The sequence below is a fragment of the Manis javanica genome, chromosome 5 (assembly GCF_040802235.1).
Source record: "Manis javanica isolate MJ-LG chromosome 5, MJ_LKY, whole genome shotgun sequence".
NCBI classification, from domain to species: Eukaryota; Metazoa; Chordata; class Mammalia; order Pholidota; family Manidae; genus Manis; species Manis javanica.
In genome coordinates, this window is record NC_133160.1 from 109048209 (window position 1) to 109070225 (window position 22017).

General features: G+C 36.4%; 1 protein-coding gene across 1 annotated transcript; it reads right to left on the minus strand.

Annotated features, from left to right (window-relative positions):
- Positions 1-900: 900 nt before the first annotated feature.
- Positions 901-21760, minus strand: FGF5 (fibroblast growth factor 5). Its single transcript, XM_017659144.3, has 3 exons — positions 20159-21760; positions 12948-13051; positions 901-2536 (listed from the first exon to the last, which is right to left on the minus strand). The coding sequence occupies exons 1-3, from the start codon at positions 20517-20519 to the stop codon at positions 2189-2191; spliced, it is 813 nt and encodes a 270-aa protein (XP_017514633.1). The 5' UTR covers positions 20520-21760; the 3' UTR covers positions 901-2188.
- Positions 21761-22017: the final 257 nt, after the last annotated feature.

Here is a 22017-nt window from a genome sequence, read left to right on the forward strand (position 1 = left end):
AAATAAAACTAGGACTGCAAGATAAGCTATTATTTTTTAGTTTAATGTAAACTACCAGCAGGATTAACCTAATACAATGTATGTATTAATTTAGTCTGTTGTTAATCATCATTAATATCTTTTCTTTGCTCACTTCAGAGCGCGTGTCTACTTTTCTCCTCTTTTATAACTTGAGTTTTTCATGTGTACTAAGAATTTGATACACAGTGCACAATTCTTAACAGAGTAAACCAAAGGATTATTTTTAGCCTTATACTGTACGTATAAGGTGGAAGAGTTGGACATATCTTTGTTTGCAAAATCTCATTGTTTCATTTAACCCAGGAGAATTTCAATGCATAAATTAAGTCAAACTTGTGGTATTTCACTTTATATTCTTTTTAAATCCTGCATTAAATGTAAACTATGAATAATCAGATTATTGGCTTTGCAATAAAACACTATACTAGCATATATGCATGATATTTTAGTTGATGGATGATCTTGTACATATTATATGTGTATAGTTTGTTTCCATTAAAACAAAGAAATCTGCTCGAGTGGTAGAAAGTTAAATTTTGGTAAGTTTTCACTTCACGTTTGTGCTCCCAAAATAAACCATACTTTGTTTAAAGAAAATAAAAGTTTATCAATACTCTTTAAAAGAAAGAAACATGCTTAAATATAAACCACAAACTTTCTGTGAACTCTTGTGCTCTTCCTATGATGTAAAACATACTTCTAAGCATTAGTTATACCTCTTTTATTGCCACATTTTTGAATATAAACATTTGTATTTCATAGAACTCCACAGAAATGATTGTCCAAAAAATGAATTATGTAAATTCTCAAGTTAAAATTTCTGTGATTTGTGCCCCAACATTCTGTATTTGGGTTGAGAATTAGTGCCGTTTTCAATCATCAAATTCCCAAATTAAATTTTCCATATTGCATGGTCAGCTTTTTAAAAATACACATCAGAAAGTTTCCTTATGAAAGGGCAGATCTATTTGCTGGAATGGGTACCTTTAGGATAGAGAACTCAGAGAGTGTTTGACTGAGTAATAAGAGTATTTTTGACAGTGGGACTTGATGTGGATAACTGTTACATGATTCATCTCTTTTGGTTCTCCATATTTTCTGCTAAGCAGGTTGCTCCCTGTGAATCTATACAGTGAGGATGCAGAGGGTCATAGAAGAGGGTTTTTTTAAGCACCCTGGTTTCACAGTATATGTCTGATGGACAGAATAGAATGTATTCCTCCAGCTGTTCAGTAATGAGGGCAGGGTGTACATCAAAGGAGAAGTAAAGGCAGGGCAGAATTAAGTCTCAGCAAGTGCTACAAACTTAGTGTACTTGTACCTCTAATCCTTTCCCTTATCTCCAACTTTTAATTCCATCAAATAAATCCTTTTAATTTCTCTTTACTTCTAACCCATTATAGCCCAGCTACCAAAGGGGTAGGATTCCACATAAGGTCATAAATTTACACCTGTGCTCACACACACACACACACACACACACACACACAATATCCATGCTGAGTCTTTGATGCTGTTGAAGAGAATTTGAACATTTTAAGATGTAGAGCTAAACTTACATTATCTGAGGTACGGTAAAAAAATAATAAAAATAAAAAGTGCAATGAGTAAGAAAAATGAAAATAATCCATGTTACAAATGGACTATAAATACATTTCTGATTCTTAAACTGCATTAAAATTGTTCTTTGTGTCATAGTAATTAAAATAAGAAAAGTAAGAAAATATTTTCAATGCAGTGGTACTTTTTTAAAAAAAACACAAAAAAACAAAAGTTAATAAAATATTTTATCTACATCAAAATATTCTTTGGAAACCAAAAGTAAAAATGTATTATGTATGTTCTTTCAGGTTGATCTGTAACAGTCAGAAAAATACAATACACACTGTTTAACTTTCTGAAAATACAGAGTGTGTACTAAGCATAAAGCAAAAGGCTTTATGTTTTACTGACAGAAACACTGTAGTCCCTATATTGGTACAAAGAGTTCCAGTTCATTTCCTATTAGAAAACATTTTTGTTTCAGTCACACTGAAACAAATGACCTGACTTCAATACGGTGCAGTATAGCTGAAGCTGTATCCAAACACTTTTCTTCAAAGCTGTATAAAGACACGTGTAGAAACTCCTGAGGAGGAAGTGTGGTTTCTCACAAGGCCAAGATATATTATCCAAAGCGAAACTTGAGTCTGTATTTCACTGTGTTGGGACTTTTCCGAGGTGTGGAAAGGGGAACCTTTGGCTTGATCGGATTAGGTGGCTTTTTCTTCTCAGGAACAGTAACTGTGAAAGAAAGTTCTGGCTGCTCCAAGTGCTTGAATCTCGGCAGAAAGTGGGTAGAGATGTGCTGGGGCTTAACTCGGGGGCTGCAGCCTCGCTTAGCTTTCCCTCTTTTGTTCAGGGCCACATACCACTCCCGGCCTGTTTTCTCAGTTCTGTATATTGCTGATGCATAGGTATTGTAGCTGTTTTCTTGAAATCGCTCCCTGAACTTGCAGTCATCTGTAAATTTGGCCTGAGGAACAAAACAAAACAAAACAAAATAAATGCAGGTTAGTAATAATATTTTCAGCATATAATAAAATGAGGTCTTGTAAAGAAAAACCAAGAATTCCATTAACCCCTGCTCTCCTTCTACACCCTCTTTTTTAAAGACATGTTTGCTTCTTTGAAGTTGTTTAAAAATTTCCATTTTTATTTCTGTCTCCCTACTTTATTCATCTTTGTAATAATGGTGATTTCTGTTTACTATGTACTTAGTGAAATAATATCAATGTATATAAAACTGGTAACAGGAACTCAATATATTTAAATTTGGTTAGTGATTTTAAGCTATCTTGAAATTTGCAGTTAAAATATTAACTTTTAACATAAGATTCTTTCCCCCTCTTAAGCCATCAGGAAAATAAATGGAACTATATTACTCAGAAATAATTGCCTGGTAAAACATGAATTCATGTTGAGAGAAATAGGGTCATATTATTCCTTTGAACCAAGAATGCATTTTTCAATGTTATCAGTGTGATTCATGGTGCTGAAAGAGGGATAGCATATGGCCCTATTAATATTGCATATGTTAGAGTTCTTTAAGAAAAAAATGTATCTTCTCACAGTGATACAGAAAAGTATATTTGATACCAAGGGGAAAAAATTACTTTTTGAAGTCACTGTGCAGCGAAGATAACTTCAATGAGTTATCTATTACCCTCTCTCGATCTCTCCTCTTTCTCTCTCTCTCTCTCTCTGTCTGTCTCTCTCTCTCTCTCTCTCTCTCTCACACACACACACACACACACACACACATCTGCCCTTGAAATGCTCACAGAAGAGTAGAAAAAGCAGACAAGTAGACATCCATCCCAGTGCAGCTTGATAAATGGAATTATGAAAGCAATATGCAGAGGGTACAGTGATAGCATACAGGAAGGGACTCTAAAAGGAGGGAGGTAGCAGGGAAGAGGGCAGGAAAGTCTTTCTAGAAAAGGTAGCATTTGAGCTGAGTCTTCAAGTACAATAAGATATTAGCAAGGCAGGTTATGTGAGAAAGGATTTTCAGGGGGCAGTAACAAGGTGTTTACCGCTGAGCATGACAATCCTCAATTACACAGTGTGATTTCCACATAGGATACATCAGAGAAGGAACAAGAGATGAGGCTGACAAAGTAGGCCAATCTGTGCTCTAAAAGGGCTTAGTTTTCCATGTTGAGGAAACTGAAGGAAGGTGGAATGGGGGAAGAGTGTAAGCAGGGAGTCTGACAGACCTGCAATCAAATACCAAATTTGCCTACTGAGGTCTTAGCTTCAGGCTCCTATTCACAATCCTGACACTCAGTGGGGAGGTTGTGAGAAGCAAAATACTTTTCTAGGGGAAAGATCAGGAGCCTTCATCAAAAGAGTCCAGAACTCCTAAAGAATTAAAATTCTGATCCTAGACTAGACCAGCTTTTACAGTTTTAGGGAGTACCATTTGCATAGATTTTCTGAGCTTGGAAATGCCAAATATTTTCATGCCTATACATAAAAACACTACACTATGTATATAATACTTTCTACTTTATGTATATAAAAAATACTTTCTGTATCAGACCAAGAGCTATTATATTGGAATTAAAAGTCCTATTTCATTCTTGCTTTTTCTGATAATGTCACACTTTTCTCTGTAATACTGATCACAACACTGTAATCTGAAAGTCTGAACACTGCAAGACAGTCTTCATAGATCTACTGTTGATGGCTACATGGGATTTTTGACTTGTGGAAAGTACTGACAATATCAGAAGACAACCAACTTCAGATTTCAGAGTACTGGGTTCAATTTCAGAGTATTTCCAACAGCGCATATACCTTGTGTACAACAGTTTGCCCAAGGTGTTTATATTCAATTGTAGTTCAATCAATAAAACTCTTTAGTTGAGGACTATGAAGCTATATCTAGAATGTCAACAAGCCTACTGGTGATTCCCAGGATTTGATTGCCCGCAGGCTTGAAGCAGGTGTTTTAAAAACCACTACCTATAGCATTCCTCTCATCCTATCATAAGATATCACCCTAGGTCTAGGCCAAGGCTGCTATGCTGACATTACTTTAAAAGAGACTTTCTTACAAATAAAACATAGTTTTATTTATAGCTGCTTAGCTCTTAAAAGGACTTAAATGCTTTTCCATTTAATTAGGTAATACCAAATAGTTTTATTTTAAACACTGGAATGCATAAAAGGATAAGCATTTTAGAAAAGTGTAGGGGATTTCATTAAAGAATAGCAGGTATATTTACCCTGCCTCATACTTTTTTTAAATGTATTTGAAAACAAATTTTAATATATATAATACTGTATATCTTGACCTGACTTGACCCCTTTTCTCAAAGTCCATTTTCCTGAAATAGAGATAGCAATGATTGATTTATTTAATTTTGACAGGTTTTCTAAGTGTACTGCATTATTTAACATTTTCTTCCCTGACAGTGTCAAAGAAAATAAAGGAAAAAACATGTCCTTTTTTATTGGTATGGCTAAGAGACACACATGCATACACACACATAAACAACGGTGAGTTAAAACTATAGCAATTCCATCTTAGAGTCTTCATTTGAATGAAAGCCCACCAACTCCTGCTAAAATTATTCCATCTAAAAACATTCTCTTTCCCTGCCCAAGATCTATGTTCTAAAGTTCTTTCTTAAAATGAAAGATGAGTGTTCAAGCTCTATATTTTTCAGCACTCACCTAACTTTCACGCAGGGTAGAAATGCTAAGAGTCTGAGGATCTGAGGGCCCACACCCTTCTAGCAGCCTTGCAGCCTTGCAGATACCACGTTAAAACAGGAGTAAGCGTGGTCAGACTGTTTGGGCTTTCTTAATTGACTTCTAACTTGATGTTTTGTCTGAAAAATTCTTCCAGCTATGAAGGAACAGAACTATTTGAAACAGACATTTCAGGGAGTTTTTTCATCTGGAGATCCACTTTCTTCTTGAAGGATCATCTGTTCCTGTCAGCATTGCCAATTTTGTTCAAACAAGATGGGAATCCTAAGCAGTGTGTCTCTGTCCCTAATATCATGCATGAAGTAGAGTCCCTAAGCAGCAGAAGTCTCAGCTACAACTGTGTGTATATGTGTGTTTTATATATATGCATATATAAAATGGTAAACATATATATATGTTTACAACTTAGCATTACACAGTTTTGGATAATACATTTTCCAGGCCACTTTATATTTTTTAAATCACCTTTGAATTATAAGAAGTCATTCAGCAAAACACATACTTTTAAAATAATAGGACTATATTATTTCTCTAGGAAAAAATGAAGTTGACAGAAAGACTTTTTCTACAGCTAAGGTGTGAAGTAGAGTGGTGAATCAAATTTTAAATGAGCTGTTGAAATCAGGGCCCCCATTACCTCATTGCTCTACTACCATTGGCCTCTACAAGAAGACTAATCACTAAAATGTTCATAAAGAACCCCCATCTTAGTTTCAATTCATTTTTTCATGAATTTATTCAACAGACATTTATTGACTATGTATCACATGGCAGGCACTGTGCTAGTTACCACTTTTACAATGAAAATAATATAGAAACGATCCTGCCCATTTTTTTTGTCTTAAATTATCTTTTTCTCTTTAATTTCTCCTTGATCTTGCAAGTGTAAAAACAAGTTACTCTCAACAAGCCATAATTGCAAATTAAAATGGAGTGCTCAAATCAGCTATTTTTATGTAATTTAGTATAGTTCTAATTGACAAATAAGACAAATCAAATTATTTTTATTAAATATCCAAATTATTCAGAGTGCTATTAAGGAAAATAAGAACTTTTGGATTACAAGGATGCTTTGCCTTGATTCTACTCATCTCTTCACACAATGAAGGTGCACAATGGGTGTTTAAAAGAAAGGTCAGATTCACTTCAAAGAAGGTAAAATTCTGATTAACTGGGATATTCCAGAAAATACTAATTTTGCTTAATTCAAATCTAAGGGTCAGTTAAGCCAAAGTTCTTTCTGACATGATATTTTTAAAATTTCTAAAACCTCTTAACATAGTTTTATTCCTTAGTAAATATAATACTGTATGATGATTGAAGACCTTGTCATGAATGAGTTGAAGCTGTGCAGACAAGTTCCACTTCTCATTAGTGCCACTGTAGAAGTAAATATGCAGTACATGACAGAGGCATGGGGAGAGGAGTGGATCTGGACCAACACCAGTTTAAATTTGCAGATTGTGGGATATTTTATCAATGTTAATTCTTTATTTCACTTTGTTTTCTTTGATTTGCCTCTTTCTCTTGAAAAACCTTATTGAGAAATAATGTAAGGAATAATTAACCAAATATAGCATTGATATAGGCTATAATACTATTAAATAATTTATGTGTTATTATACACTGTAATAAAAACAATCACAGACCAAATTATGCTGTAAGCTAAGTTTCCTTGCTGCATGCACCCCTACTTCCAGTTCTCTTAGTGCTTCTTGGTTCCCATCCCTACTCCCACCAGTAGGGCTGCCCCGGCCAAATGCCCTTAGCCCAGAGTGTTTTGTGTAACCATATCTGTATCTCATGCAGGATCTTCTTTGCACAAAGGCACCTACTTTTGGTAGCAAGTGAGGGCTGAAAGCCAGACCCTGCTCCAGTTGTCCCCAAACAGAGTATCACAGTACAGGGCAGTATGAACCAAGAAGGGCATCTTTTTCACTCTTTACTGTATAAGCCTCTTATGTGTCAGTCATAGCCACACCATACTGCCTCCACCACATGGTCATATTTCCTGCTTGCACGGGATATCTGTCCATTCTATATCTCAGTTCTTCATACTGAGCAACCAAAGGAATACACAAGTTGGATTTAGTAATAAACCGATCTGGGGTACTGTAGTGAAGGATACCAACTACAGGATTTCTCCTCTTCTGAACTCTTCTGAAAACTTACAGCTTTTCAGGGAGCCAGTTCAAAATGCAGATTCTGCAGGCCCTATCTCCAGGTATTGTGTTTTAGTAAATCTGAGGTGGCAGCCTGGAAGTACATCATTAACTAGCATCCTATGTGGTTTTGGTGCAGGTGAGGTGAGGACTGCACTCGGAGAAACGTGATATATAGGAGTTTTCTTTCTGTTGCTCTTAATAACTAAATAAAGCTGGGCTGTAGAGGGCTACTGTGTGCCAGGTGTTACATATATTCTTTCATTCTCACAATAATTCCATGACTAGTAGGATGCTATTATCTGATTTTCCAGTCAGAAAAGTAATGAAAGTGATTCATCTACAGCTCTACATTTATCTAGTGCCAGGATAGTCAATCTGTGACTTAAATCTCAGATCTTCTGATTCCTAGATTCAAGCTCTTTCCCTAATACCGTACAAACCCAAGGGTATCTCTGACACTTTTATGTGGTCCTACCTGCTTTGAATTTGCTCCACATTAAAGTACTGATGAAAAAAACAAGTGCCACTTTTCATACCATCAGAGAAATGTAACACCGTCTCTCACTTCAGGCTGAAATGTATCTGATATGAAGCTATAAGTCGTTCATCATACCAAGATTTCCTCAATAAAATAGGCCCTCTAGCCAGACTGACATAATACGAAATAAAGGGAAAACTGGCATTTGCTGCAAAGGCAGAGACATGAACCCATTTGTGAGCCTGAATTACCAAACATTTGATTGTGCTATGTAAATTGAAAGCTCCTGGAGGATAAAGGAAGTTTCTATTCAAATGCCTTGTTATATAGCTCATGGTCTTGACTGAAATAGTGGAGTGCTTAACAATTAATTTTTGATGATGCTGATCACTTTTGCTCAAGCCTCCGTTTCCTCTTTCAGTGGACATGCCCAGCTTCAGAGGCTGGCAACTCCTCACTCTGCCCCTGGCACAGGAAGTCTAGTCCAGACTCTCATCCGGGGTAAACCAGTTGGCACCCTCTGAAACCAGGAAACGAAGATGTTCTAGTCCTTGCTTAGGGCTGATCAAACACACATTCCATGCCTCTTCTGTAAACTCTGCAACTAGCTTCCTTCCAAATATGATCTCCTAAAACCCTGAGAAACAAAAATAATCCCACCACATGCTTCTCTCTGGATTTTAAAACAAGCTAAAATGTTTTTTCCCCATAGGCAATGATCTGGCATACATACTTTATGAAAAAACTAAAGAATACATGGTAACCACCTTTTCCAGGATTTACATTTTTTAGGGGAAAAAAAGGTACATAGTAGGGCTCTGAAATATTTGTTAAATATTTTTGCCTCTCAAAGAGCTTAAACCTGGGACTTTGCTTTCAAATTATGTTCCTGGATAATCAGAAGATCTTTTCTGACATGAAATGCTGTGTACTTTCCAGGCACTATTGTTAAGTGTTCCATATGTATTATCTCATTTAAAATGCTCAACTATCACAGTAGATTGTTACTTTAGTTCTCCTCCTCTTATGACTTATAAAACCAAGGAATAGAAAGGTGAAGTAAAATGACAGTTTAACTTAAGTAGAGTAATGCAATGTAACTGTGCTCCTGACCACCACACCCTAAGTCTCTTACTCTTACATTTGGACCTACCTCAGATAAATCCAGAAAGGCACTCTATCAATAAAGACAGCAAGCCAGACCAGAGAGCAGGAGCAGCATGAGGAAGAAGCTGGGACAGGCAAGCAGGTGGAGAGAGACAGAAAGAGAAAGAGTGCTCAGTCCTGCAAGGTACCTCAGCCTGGGAACGAGGTGAGAAAGAGTGTAGAGGTCACAGCAAAGGCCCGGATCAGGGCGCAGGCTCTCTGGGAGGCAGTTATCTACTCAAGTTCTTGATCATCCTCCATGCATTTTGAGAAAAAGGAAACCATACCCCTTCATCTGCATAAAGAATGCTAAAAAACCCTGCATGCAGGAATTTAGCTGCATTGTGTATTTCAAGTATACTAGTAAAGGTTTAACAGAGAAATGGTTACAGAATGGTACAAGTATGCAGATTGAATGAGTGCAGGAAGCAGTGCACACTGAGATGGTTGAAGTTCAAATAAAGCTCTCTTACCAAATTAGTAGACTTAACACAAAAAGGAAATCAGCACAACTGTTGCTTAAGTCTAACCATTCTGGGCTGATATTTCTACATGTCATCTTTGTGTCCACTGACTGTGAAGCACTTTTGAAATGAGAATTTTCAGGGAACAAAACAGATCTCTTTTCTGTTTTGAAAATTCACCTTGAGAGGAGTTCCCTAAGCAACTCATCATAATATTGAATAACCAACATGTGTAAACCTCTGTGATAAGTTATGTGGCAAACACATCCCCTCCCCTTCTCTAGACTTTAAAATCAAGTACTGGAAACAAAGTAGATTGAAAAAAAAGAGAGTCCAAAACAGAGCTTGGAATAAGAGAAAAAGTGGCAAGCACAATATTGTTAGGGATGCACCACAGTATTCATTCTTTAAAATGTAATATGAGAAACTATTAAACTGTAAAATTATTAATTCCTGTAGATTAATAGGGGAAAACAGTGTAATTGGTTCCAAGCAAAACTTAGTACCTTCTCTTAAGCTAATTTTTACTTACAAAGTATTATAGTGTTTAAAGAGAGAGAATTTTAAAAGGATATGGTTTTGATTCAATCGCTTGTTAACTGTCTTAAGAAAAATATGTAACATCTCAAAGACTCCTTCCTTATCTAACTATGTAATAAGACAACGTAAGTGAAAGAGGTTTTAAAGAACTATACAAATGTGTTGTTCCTGCCTAGTAAGTAGTTTTTAATATTCTGACTGTTAATATAAAAGCAAAATTTAAAATCTATAATTATCCATGAATATTCTCAACACAGTATGGGAATTACTTTCCCCAGAATTATATGAATACTTAGTATTTTTCATTCACATTTATTTTGTAGACAGAACCTTAATGGTGCTCTTTATTAAGTTTTAAATTGTTTCCAGTTTTATTGAGATGTAATTGACGTAATGTTGTATTAGTTTAAGATGTACTGTGTGATTTTATAGATAGATAAATAGATAGTGAAATGGCTTTATAAGTACTGTTTAGATGCCTCTGCACAAGTATTAATTTAAAGGAACTCATGAATTACACATTTAACCTAAAGGTATAAATGTTTCTAGCCTTTTTAGTGATGATGCAACTTTGTAAAAATAAAAACTAAACCAAATAATTAAACCTAAAGTTACAAGAACAGTTTTTCAACATGTTTAACTTGAAACTGAAAACAGGAAAGAAACCATCTGGGCATAAAGCTGATAATTGCTGGGATTAATACTATTTCTAAATTCAACTTCCTTAAAAATAAATCACTTTATAATTTAATTAGGTTTCCATATAGAGAAAAAGTTCTAATAAAAGCTCAGATGAGAGAGAGTGGGCTTGGGCAATTGGTTTAAAAATAATCTACATAATCAGAGGGCTTAATTTTTTATCTACAATTCAGCTCAAAGTCATCAGAATGACATTTGTATCAAAGAACTTCTGTGAGTGACAAGAGCAAGACTTGCTTTGTACTGTTTAAAAGTCATTATTCCATGAAATAACTTTAGCCTGCCAAGATGAGAAAGAATAACAGATGTTGTTTTTGCATTATCTGCATTATTTCAGCGAGCCATCTTTAGACATTTGGGTCAAATTTCTGGAAATTTGTTACTTGCATTTGACAGAGGAATCATGTATCCTAACCTCTCAGTTTGACCTTTCTAATTGGCATCCATTTGTAATACTTTGCTTTCTGAGGCAATTATCCTTATGCTAGCACAAGTTTAGTCTATTTTTTGCAATGCAATAGGGCATGAACCAGAATATTTTAAAAACTAAGATGTTCACCCAGAAAAACAAACCTATGAGAGAAAGTTTCTTTACATGCACCGCATATTATACTGCTTAGATTTTGAAGATGTTTCAATCTGTTACAACCTTGAAGTAGACTCAGTATTCTGTTCAAATAAATGTATTTGATCATTGTTTTCTATTCTGTGTGTTAATTTTAAAAATTCAAGCATTATTTTTTCACAAAATGGCATGTCCTGCTTTTCCACAGTGATGCAGAACCTTGCCTCTTAAAATAAATAATTAAAAAGCAATTTTATGAATATTTTATTCTAGTTTACTAGAATATAATAACCAGCTCAGAAAATGAAGTAGGTAAATCTTTTTATAATTGTTTCAGTAGGTGATTAAAGAGCTTAACAAAGGTTTTCTATTTACCTTACTAAACTGACTTTAGTAGTTTATTATATTTAGTTTATCATATAATAATAGGTAACATTAAACACTTACACTGTAACAAATACTGTTCTAAGAGCATTATATGTATTATCGCATTTAATTCTCAAATAACTTGTAGGAGTAGCTTGAATTCTGCTGTATCCTGCAAAAAGTCTTAACAAATCACCTTGAGATCCTAGGGAAGGAAAATTGAAATTCTTACACATTGAACCAAATGCAATTTTCATTGAATTTTTAAAAGATCTGTATGTGGAAATCACAAATAGTAAGTTTCAATTGATTGCACTCTTAATTAAAACTTCCTGTATACTTTAAAAACTGGAAAAGTGGTATTTCTCCAATTCATTTAATAAGAATTAAATGGAATAAGGATTATAGGACTAATATTAACAAATAAATTGATTTTTTAAAAATGATTTCATTTAACAAAACAGTGCACTACAGAAAAAAACATAAATAACTTTTAGGTGCTGTACATATGAACTAATACAAATATAATCTGTGAGTGGAAAAACTAAACTTATTCCATTTTTAAAATGTTTTAATGCCTTCCAAGTAATGAGCATTTTTAGAACAAAACAGAAATCTATTATTTGTGCATTAATTATAAAATGTGTAAGTGGCTTGAAGAAATTTTTAAGATTGCAAAATTAGTCTTCATACCTATAAGTATTCTTTTTGATGCAACAAATGGATCAAATAAAACTTTCCTATAAAAGGTTAAAGGTTTTTTCCCTTCATACTTAATAATATGAAAATGTTATATTATATTACCTACATCCAGTTTTTTACATCATGAGTTGCTTGTAAAATTAAATAAGATTCTGACTGGCCAAATACGCAGAATCACCTTAAACATGTAATTTTAAATGTTATATAACATTTCCATAACACAATATTCCTATTTTTCCTAAGTTAGACCACTTTAAAGAAATAGTGACAATCATGTTCAGAATGCTATTTTCAAATACATTTATCCTTGAGACTTTCTGTACACTCTATTCTATCTTTCAAGTAAATAAAATATTAAAATGATTACTTACAAAAACACATACAATTCTTTTGGTTAAATATACATAAAATTTTATAAAAACAAAAAAAAACAGTAACTTCTGGGCAAACTGTCTATTTACCAAGTTGGAAAATCACTTCATTCCATTTAAAAATCTCCGTAACACCTTTAACAAATGTAAAGTGGTTTTACTTACACTTGCATGGAGTTTTCCTTTTTTGGACATCGCTAAAAATTTGTTGCTGAAAACTCCTCGTATTCCTACAATCCCCTGAGACACAGCAAATATTTCCAAAATACCTAGGATGACAGAAATCCAAAAATAAAACATGTACTTCTCCATCTATCATTGTGAAGAATTTAATTTCTATATAGATTCTTCCCAGTCTTTCGAACAGTACTTAACACCTTTATTTTTCATGGCATTCATTGTGTAGGGGGAAAAAATGGCTAGTGCTCAAGTGTTCATTTAAAATGATACATTTCAAGATTCAAAAATATAGTTCTACTTCATTAATAATTCTTTATTTTCTTATAAATGATAAGTCACTTTTAGTAAACAACATTTGACAGTGGAATCTTTGCAAGTTCTAAAGGAATTGAAAAGATGTTTTAAAATATGTTTTTCAAAATAATTCTCATGTGTTGTTTTCCTATCAGAAACAACACACTACTTTTAATGTTAAAGCATATAAAGTCTATACCCAAGACTAGTATAAACCATTGAAAGCCTTAGAAAAACAATACTTATCTACATGAAATAAATCCCTCTTATCAAATCATCATAATTGTAAAAGTATAAAGGAGTATATACCATACTCAATCATTTAGTGAGTAGCTTATTTAAGACTACACATAACAAGATACTGAAAGCATTATAAATAATTTGGGATCATTGGCTCAATCAACTCTTTAATGGATTATGGTTTGAAACATCTTTCATTTTGAATGGCTTTTCTAGAAAAAAATTTAATGAGTTGTTTTATTATGTTATTATTTAGGTTTAGTATTTCATACTTAGTATTTCTAGGTCACTGTCCCTCTGTCTCCTGTAATAGTTTGACAACCCACAACCACTGGGTCAAGAGAATCACATACCACAGTTCATAGAGTATTTTAAGAAGATGAAACTCATAGATGAAACTCATAGATGAAACTCTGTATATAATTGGAATTCCTGCTTGTTTATCACAAACTCATATTTAGTGTTATATGAACATGAGAAAAACATATTGCTTTTTGTTAACTGCCTACATCAAGTTGCAAAAAAAAAGGACAAAATAATATAGTTCAGTAGAACTAAAAAGGGACTTGTCCTAGGAAGAAAGGAAAGAAACAAGGATAGGAGGGAGGGAAAAAAACCTCAACATTTCAATCTGTAGTGTTCTGAGCATATATACTAATTAGAATATCTCAGGACTATGGTGATTAGATAAATTCACCATATTTTCTTGAAATAGTAGTCTCCTCCTGGAGTACTGAAGTACATATGAAATTATCCAATTAACAAAAAAAAAAGCTGTATATTGTATATACAAATACATATATAATCACAATGTGAGCTAATATCTATAATTGTAGCAAATACTTTCTATTTATTTATTCAACTTGATTTTTTAGAAATACTTCATCAGAAAAATTCATGGGGGAAAAGGAGTAACAGAACTATTGTTTTTGTAATAAGCACTCTTAATCTGGAGTAAATAAATTTCAAAACAACAGCATCTACTGCTTTATTAATGGATGTTTCTTTAAAAATGAAAAAAAAACACTAAAAACTACTAGAAAGGAAATACTTTTGCTTTTAGGAAAAAGCTCCTAAAGAAACTGTTCTCTCATAAATTATTTTCTTCAAAATGTTTCAAAGTGCTTCTTACAATAGATTTTGCTATATAAATTATTTGACTGTGATGCATACCCAATGATTAAGAAGCATTATCATTCGGTCAAATAGAATGTTTTGTATAAAGTTAAATATACTACACAATGTAATATGTTGTAATAATATTAATAAAGCATAAACAACATCTGATATACAGTTATATTTCTATCAAAATTACAGAATGATATTGAAAACAGCATTAATGAGTTTAGATATTTGGGAGATGGGGGATGTGATTGTGAATACTGTGTGGATGTGTTAAAACACAAGACAGGGAACATGAGAAATTGTGTAGAGAAAGAGATACAAAAGAGAATATGGAGTTGGTAGAAAAGAAGACTTGGTTTATGTTTTTCACCAATTTAATCATGGTTCTACATTTTAATAGATTTTTATTCTGTTCTCTGGAAAATTATCTGGTTTTATAAATGCAAATCTATTGTGTGTTAGTGAAAAAATAATTTAGCATAAAAGATAAAATTCTCATTAGGTATATGTGTTTTCAGGCTAATATTTTAAATGGTTAAGACAAAAGGTCTCTATAAATATTTGTTTAATGGGAATACTGCTTTGCCTATGTAAACTACTGGTTTCTGTCAACTAACATTTTCTCTTTTTAAGAAAGACCCATTTTGACTCATTTAATTTGTTTGCTAACAAGTTTCCTAACTTCATTTTGCATATATATGTTGCATGAAATTTACATTGTAATAAATTTTAAATATAGGAAAGAAGAAATAACATGTGAAAATGTTATTATATACTACATGGTTTCTTTTTTTAGAAGTTCCAGTATAAAGATGATATATTTCCTGAGAATAAAAGGTTGTATAACTTTAAGAAAATTATATTTAATTGAAAACTTAAATGAAATGCTTTTACATATATCATTCTATTTAAAATTATGATGATGCAGGAAAGAGAAAATATGAGATTAGATGAAATAATTGTTTTTTAACATAGGCAACTTAGGTATGATCTATAGCTTAATGTAATTATGGTGTAATATTGGAAACTCTGTTAAGACCATAATTACCAAGGTAATTTCAACAGTAATTTCACAAGGTCATTTTTTTCTAGAACATTGGAGCAGATTCTACAAGCCCCACAATTCAACTTCCTGCCCTCACTTTCAAGAGATCATAGGCCTTTTGATTTTACTATGCTAAATCTCAGTAACTCACTAAAGAATTCTACATAATACTTTAAATTCATGTCACTAAATCATAAATATATATATAAATCTCAAAAAAATTATCTGAAACTGATTTATTTTTCAGTTTCAGTAATTTTCTGACTCTTCTTAGGAGTCATACTAATAAATTTGATAGGAATTTACAATGTAAATTATGGTTACCAAGATGTTATTGCTAAAAAAAATTGTGGAAGGACAAGTGTGTCTCACAGATCATAGATAGTCAAAAAATGTTTGCTAAACTGGATTGTTCCCTTTGACCTCTCTGTCTCCTTTTCCTTTTCAGGATACCTCATGTACACCTAGATATGGAGACATGTTTTAGTATACTCCTGCTGTTTGGCCCTTTCCTGCTTGGGGAGTGGGATAGGGGAGAGGATCAGTGTAAATTAATTCACATTTAGGTGTTAGTGATAATGTGTTATATTTCCTAGGGTGTTCATATTTAAGAGGATAAAAAGGGCAGTGCTTAACAGAAGGAATTACTCTCTCGGTGGAATTTTGGGGTTCTCATGTAGGCTGAAGGAGGCAAAAACTTACATACAAACTTTCTAATCCACTTACTTAGAAGCATGGGCATGCATTACAAAGTAAGTTTATTTCAGTAAGAAAAAAATGTATTTTTTTTTCCTTAGTCCCCTCCAGGTTCATTATTTAATTTAATAGGACTCTGATAATGATGGTTGCATAATTTTGCCGACTTCTTCCTTTTTCCTCTTTTCTTAGTGAATGATATAGAAGGACACAGATATTCCTTGTATTCAGAAGCCTTGCAACAGTCCACCTGAAAATACTCAAAGAAAAATAATTTTAAACTAAAGTTTTTCTACTTGTGTTCACTGCAGCAATACTGCATCATTATCAAGTCTGAGTCTTGAAGTATTCAAGTTACCAGGCTTCATTGATTAAATTAGTAACTTTTTTTTTTCCACTGGAGATTTCTATATAGTATATACAGATTTTGGGAGGCTGTATAAAAGTTGATCTATATGACACCAAAATAGTGAATTTAGATTTTTAAAAATCAGTAAAATTGAGAGTTCAGTTTAGCCAAAATATATGATTAGAATTTTCATGTTTATGTGAACAGTTCAGCTTTGTGTAGCCATAACCTTAAACTTTTGCTCCCTAAATTGACAATTACTTAATTGCCTGTTCTTTAGTGGCCCAAGATAAGTCAACAGAAGTACTGTATTGAAACTAAACTTGAAAGCATGTAAATTAAATCAAAGCTTTTGTTTCTATCCAGTGGTTGAATTTCATCATCTCTCCTGTCCATCTTTCTTCATCCTTCCCTAGTGTTGCTCTAAGGAGTTTACGTACGATGAACTTGATTCTTTTTTCTGTCTTCAAAACTTGGGATAACTATTGTATAAGAGAAGCTAAGATTAACTGAAGTGGTATATCTTAACTAAACAAAAAATATGTTTTAAAATACGCATATATTTGTATCTGTTCTCACAAATATTACTGAAAATTATTGAGTTTAAAAAAACCTATTAGAATGCAGTTTCATGGCATGGTTTTGACTTTTCTAAAGTAGCAAACTGACAAAAATTTAAGTTTTCTGTCATTGTTAACTCATACAGTAGAGTTGGATGAGGTAAAACTCCAATGTATTCTCTGTAATCCCCTATGGCTCCTGCTTTTTCAGTGTCTCTTGTGAGATTTAGACAAATGTTTTCCAGTATACTCTAACCAACAGTCCCTGACCAATACCTTAATTATACATGTGTTAAGAAACTGTCAAGTACCGCCTTCAAAGAGGTATGTGATCAGCTACAATAATCAGGTTTCTGTTTGTCTTTCTCAGCTACTTAAGGGCAGAAAAATTACATGCTTTCCTACTAAGCAGAACATATTGCATAAGTTCTTTATCCATCAATTGTAGTGAAATTTTATGAAGTTGCATTTATATGCCAGATATCACAAAGCAGAAAATCACACACACACAAAAAAAATTCCCCAACCAGAAGTAACCAAAATATCAACCTTGGTGTGGTAGGTATCCTATATGGAGTACATGAATGAATGAAAGAGTTGAATGATCAAAAGCCATATGGAAGATGCCAACTAAATTCTGAAAGTCTATTGTAAACTGGAACTAATTAGGAAAGTGTTAGTTAAATAGAGAAGTTTTATTTAGTTTTTTTAAAATTTATTTACTGTTTAGTAACCATCCCTAATCTTTTGTAGATACCTTTCAAAGTGTATTTTAAAAGTACTTTGGAAATAACATATTGATCAATGTCTTCTTTAGCTAATGTATTCTTTCATTTATCTGTTCTCAATTTTCTTTCCTGTGCTTTTCTACAACTTTGTTTCTGGCAAGGCCTAAGGGGGCAAAAATCTTTGTGTCTTGTGGTTTCTTCCAAGAGAAGAGAGTGAATATATTGGGAGTGGTTCTGGTTTTCACAGATTCCTAACACATCCAAAACCCACCCAAGACACGTCCTTTTACCCTGCTGGGATCCCATCTTCTGCTTGCTGCATGCTACCTTAGGGTTAGCAGAGAACACAAAGTCAGAACTGGGAGCACAGAGGTTATCCTCTGCTGGTGCTGGTTTCCTGGATAAACTACAAGAAGAACAAACTAGAAAAAGTTTTCATGCAAGAGAATGGAGGAAAGATTGTTACTAGTGGGGATGAGCTCTGATGCCTGTTGGAGTGGAGTTTGGGGGCAAGATGAGAAGGACAGATGAAAATACCAGAATAGATGTAACTTGCCAGCCTCTGAAACCTTGGAAAACTCCCTTCCATCTTAATAGACTTTGCCCTTTATCACCAAAGGTGATGATTGTTTGAAAAGAGTGAAATGAACCTTAAAACACAGAAAACCCCTAGGTTCGGTACCACCTCACCACGACAACACAGCCAGCCAGAGTGGCAAATCTCAAAAAGACTAATCAGCGTCAGGGAGCAGGCGTGGACCTGCTCCTACCCTTAGGGGGTGAACTGCCAGGTCTTCCAGCCACCCGCCCGCCTCCTACTCCTCCCTCCCCACCTCCTGCCCTAGGTTCGCACCTCCGACCCCGCTCAGGAGGAGGCGACAGCCTTGGCAGACCTGATGTACTACACAAGCTCCTCCGGAGTTGGGTGAGAAGCCCAATTAGTTTGAGATGAAACCAGTTAAGTACCCCTGGGAGCTGGCAGGCTGTCACTCGAAAGCCAAGCCGATGACCGTGAGCTAAGCGATCTGCTGGCCATGTTTGCGCTGGCTGTCTTCGAGGCCTGGGCTGGGGTTCTTTAGGATTAACCACAGGCAGAGTGGTCTGGCCCAGTGGAGGAAAAGCCTCGCAGAGATCTCCCCAGCCCAGCACACAACCCCAAATTACTTCTCCTCTCGGCTGCCTAGAGGCAGTGACAGGAATCAGAGGAGCGGCAGTGATGGTCTCAAACTCAAGGTGATAGGGAAGAGGAGGTGAGACAGGAGGGAAAGAGAGCTAAAGAGAAAACTCACAAAAATGTTGACGTGGCTTTAAAAAAAAAACCTACACAGTTTGCACCTGTACCGAATTGAACCTTCTCTGAGTTTCTTTTGAAATAAAGAGCTTTCTCCTAATTGTCCTTGGGAATCAAAGGTTGGCCACTCTTCCTAACAAGGTGTTGTCATGATCACAAGACACTAAACGTTGCTAAACCCAACTCCAGAGTTAATAATTTGAATGTCTATCATGTCTTCCTCTCTAAATGTCTCCAGTTTTCCGGATCACCGTCTTAATGCCAGGCGTGGGATGTCTAGCTCCTCTAGAATACACATGTATCCTGTATGTGTATAATGAGCAAATATGAACATACAGTAGACACAGACATCTTTGTATATATGTATGTGCATATATACACTATATATAAATTACTTTGGGGTTTATGATGATGGTGGAGGAGTAGCATGTGAGATTTTATTCTTAAAATAAATAACTTCAGCTATGGGCAAGGAAAAGGGATACACTTTGATGCCTTAAGGAAAAATGCCTAATATACGGAAGCAGAAGGGAAACAAACTAAACGAGGAGAAATATTTTTATTTTTTCTCTAGGCACAGGCTGGAGGTTCTTCTTTGGGACCAGGGCAAACTCGAAACAAGCTGCCTGTCTGTGCACCAGCCTCTGGGGAGCCTACGCTTCAGGAATCGCCTTTCCTCACACCCACGAGAGGGGTGTGTGTGTGTGTGCGCGCCATGTGTACGCATCTCCACCCAAGCCGCGCGGCTGTTTCGAGAGCCAGCTAGGTCTCAGAAGGTGCGCCTGTGGCCCGGGGAATAACCAGCTGTCTCTCCCGAGTCTCCCGCCGCCCGCTTAGGACAGGTTTTACAGGAGAGCGAGCAACTTACTTAACATATTGGCTTCGTGGGAGCCGTTGACTTTGCCATCCGGGTAGATCTGCAGATGGAAACCAATGCCCACTCTGCAATAGAGGCTGCCGGTCCGGCGCCCCGAGGGGCTCCACTGGAAAGGGCTGTGTTCCAGACCGCTGCCTTGGCTGCCGGGAGAAGCCGCTGGGGAAGAGGAAGCAGAGGAAGAGGAGGAAGACGTCGTCGTGCTGCTCCGGCTGCCGCTGGCGCCCCTCAGGTTCCTCCTATCAGTGGCAGCGGGTCTGGGTTGCCCTTTGGGGGCTAGGCGCTTCTCCCCGTGAACCCAGGCGCTGAGGATCAGGTGGCTGAGGAAGAGGAGGAGGAGGAAGGACAAGCTCATTCTTCCAGCCGCCGGCGTCCCAAGTGCATCTTGTAGGGCCGGCTCTGGGCTCTGTAGCCCCTGCGCGGCTGCGTGGCTCTGGCGCTGCCCCCCTCGCCGCACTGGGTGGACATAGCCTCGGGGAAGAGAGAGGGAGAGGTGGGGGGAGAGAGAGGCCACCCGTACGGATCTCGGCGCTGGCAAGGGGATATTTATAACGCCAGTGATCTCACTGCTTGGTGCACGCCTGCGAAGCTTCCCCTCACCCGCCGCTTTGTGTACTCTCTGGCCGTGCGGGAGGGAGCCTCGCGGTCCCGGGGGCGGGGGGTGTTGAGGAGGGAGGAGATGGGAGAGAGTGAGTGGGAGGAGAAGCCGGGCGGAGAGGAGCTGCACCCCGACTCTGGGCACGCGCACACCAAGGCCACTCACCCCGGCAGTTCTCACGCGGCCCTCGACCGCCCTCCGACTAGAACCAACGCTGCGCGGAATTCAGACCCCCGCGAGCAGTCGAGTTCCCCGGGGCCACGACGGGAATGAGGGTTTAAACGTGGACGTGAGTTCTGGTGCTCCCCGACCTCTGCCTCACGCTTGCGTCCCAGCAACGCACTCCTGCCAACATAGGACCCAATTCTGAGGTTCCCTTCCCTTTGCCTGGAATCTCACAGTCACAACCCTGCTCTGGGAATCCCTCGGGAAACTGCGCTCCGCCTAGAATCCCACCGCTTCAAGTGCTTGCGGAGACCCAAACAAGCATTTGTAGCCCAACTTAGGAAGGCTCTGATGGTGTGCAGCTCGGGGAGAAGGCTGCTGTGGTCGCTGATGTGCGGAAGACCTAAGGAATTCGGTTTACTCCTTGTTTAGAGAACCACCCTAAGCCATTGCGCCACTACTAGAACTGCTTTCCTGTTGAAAACTCTTGGCCCTCTAACCACTATGCTGAAATTATTTTTCCTTTTGGGGAGCTCGGTCTGGGTCCCGGAGGGTGAGCGCACACGCACACCCGCGCTCAGAGCAGCTCGAGAGAGGCAGGGTCTGGGCACCAGCATACGTAACTGTCCAGTTGTTCTCTCTTGCCCCAGTATCCCTTTGGCAGGAAGGATTAGCTAACGGCTCGCTTCAGTTTACTCAGAGCTGCCACTGACTTAAGGGCCGACCCCAATGAGTGATTAATGATGCGTGCGCTGGATTTCAGGAAACCTGACAACTGAGAATTTCCGTGTATGCAATGCCTCTACTGTCATTTATCTGAGAAATATATCTGATTTGCATTTTTTGAATATTTTTGTCTGAAAACATATTTGAAGCTTCAAACTATGCTCTGATACATTATTCACTGGTCATTTTAATGAAAGGGCTGTGATTCTTACTGATAATGTTAATCCACATAAGCCAAGGTTGATGTTAAGATATGGCCTTATCCATTACTGAGTACCCAGTTAAGGAGTCCTATCTCAATAATGAAAAGCATATAAAAGGCATGTGGATTTTTTTCAGGATTAGAAATCTTCCTTGGCTAGAA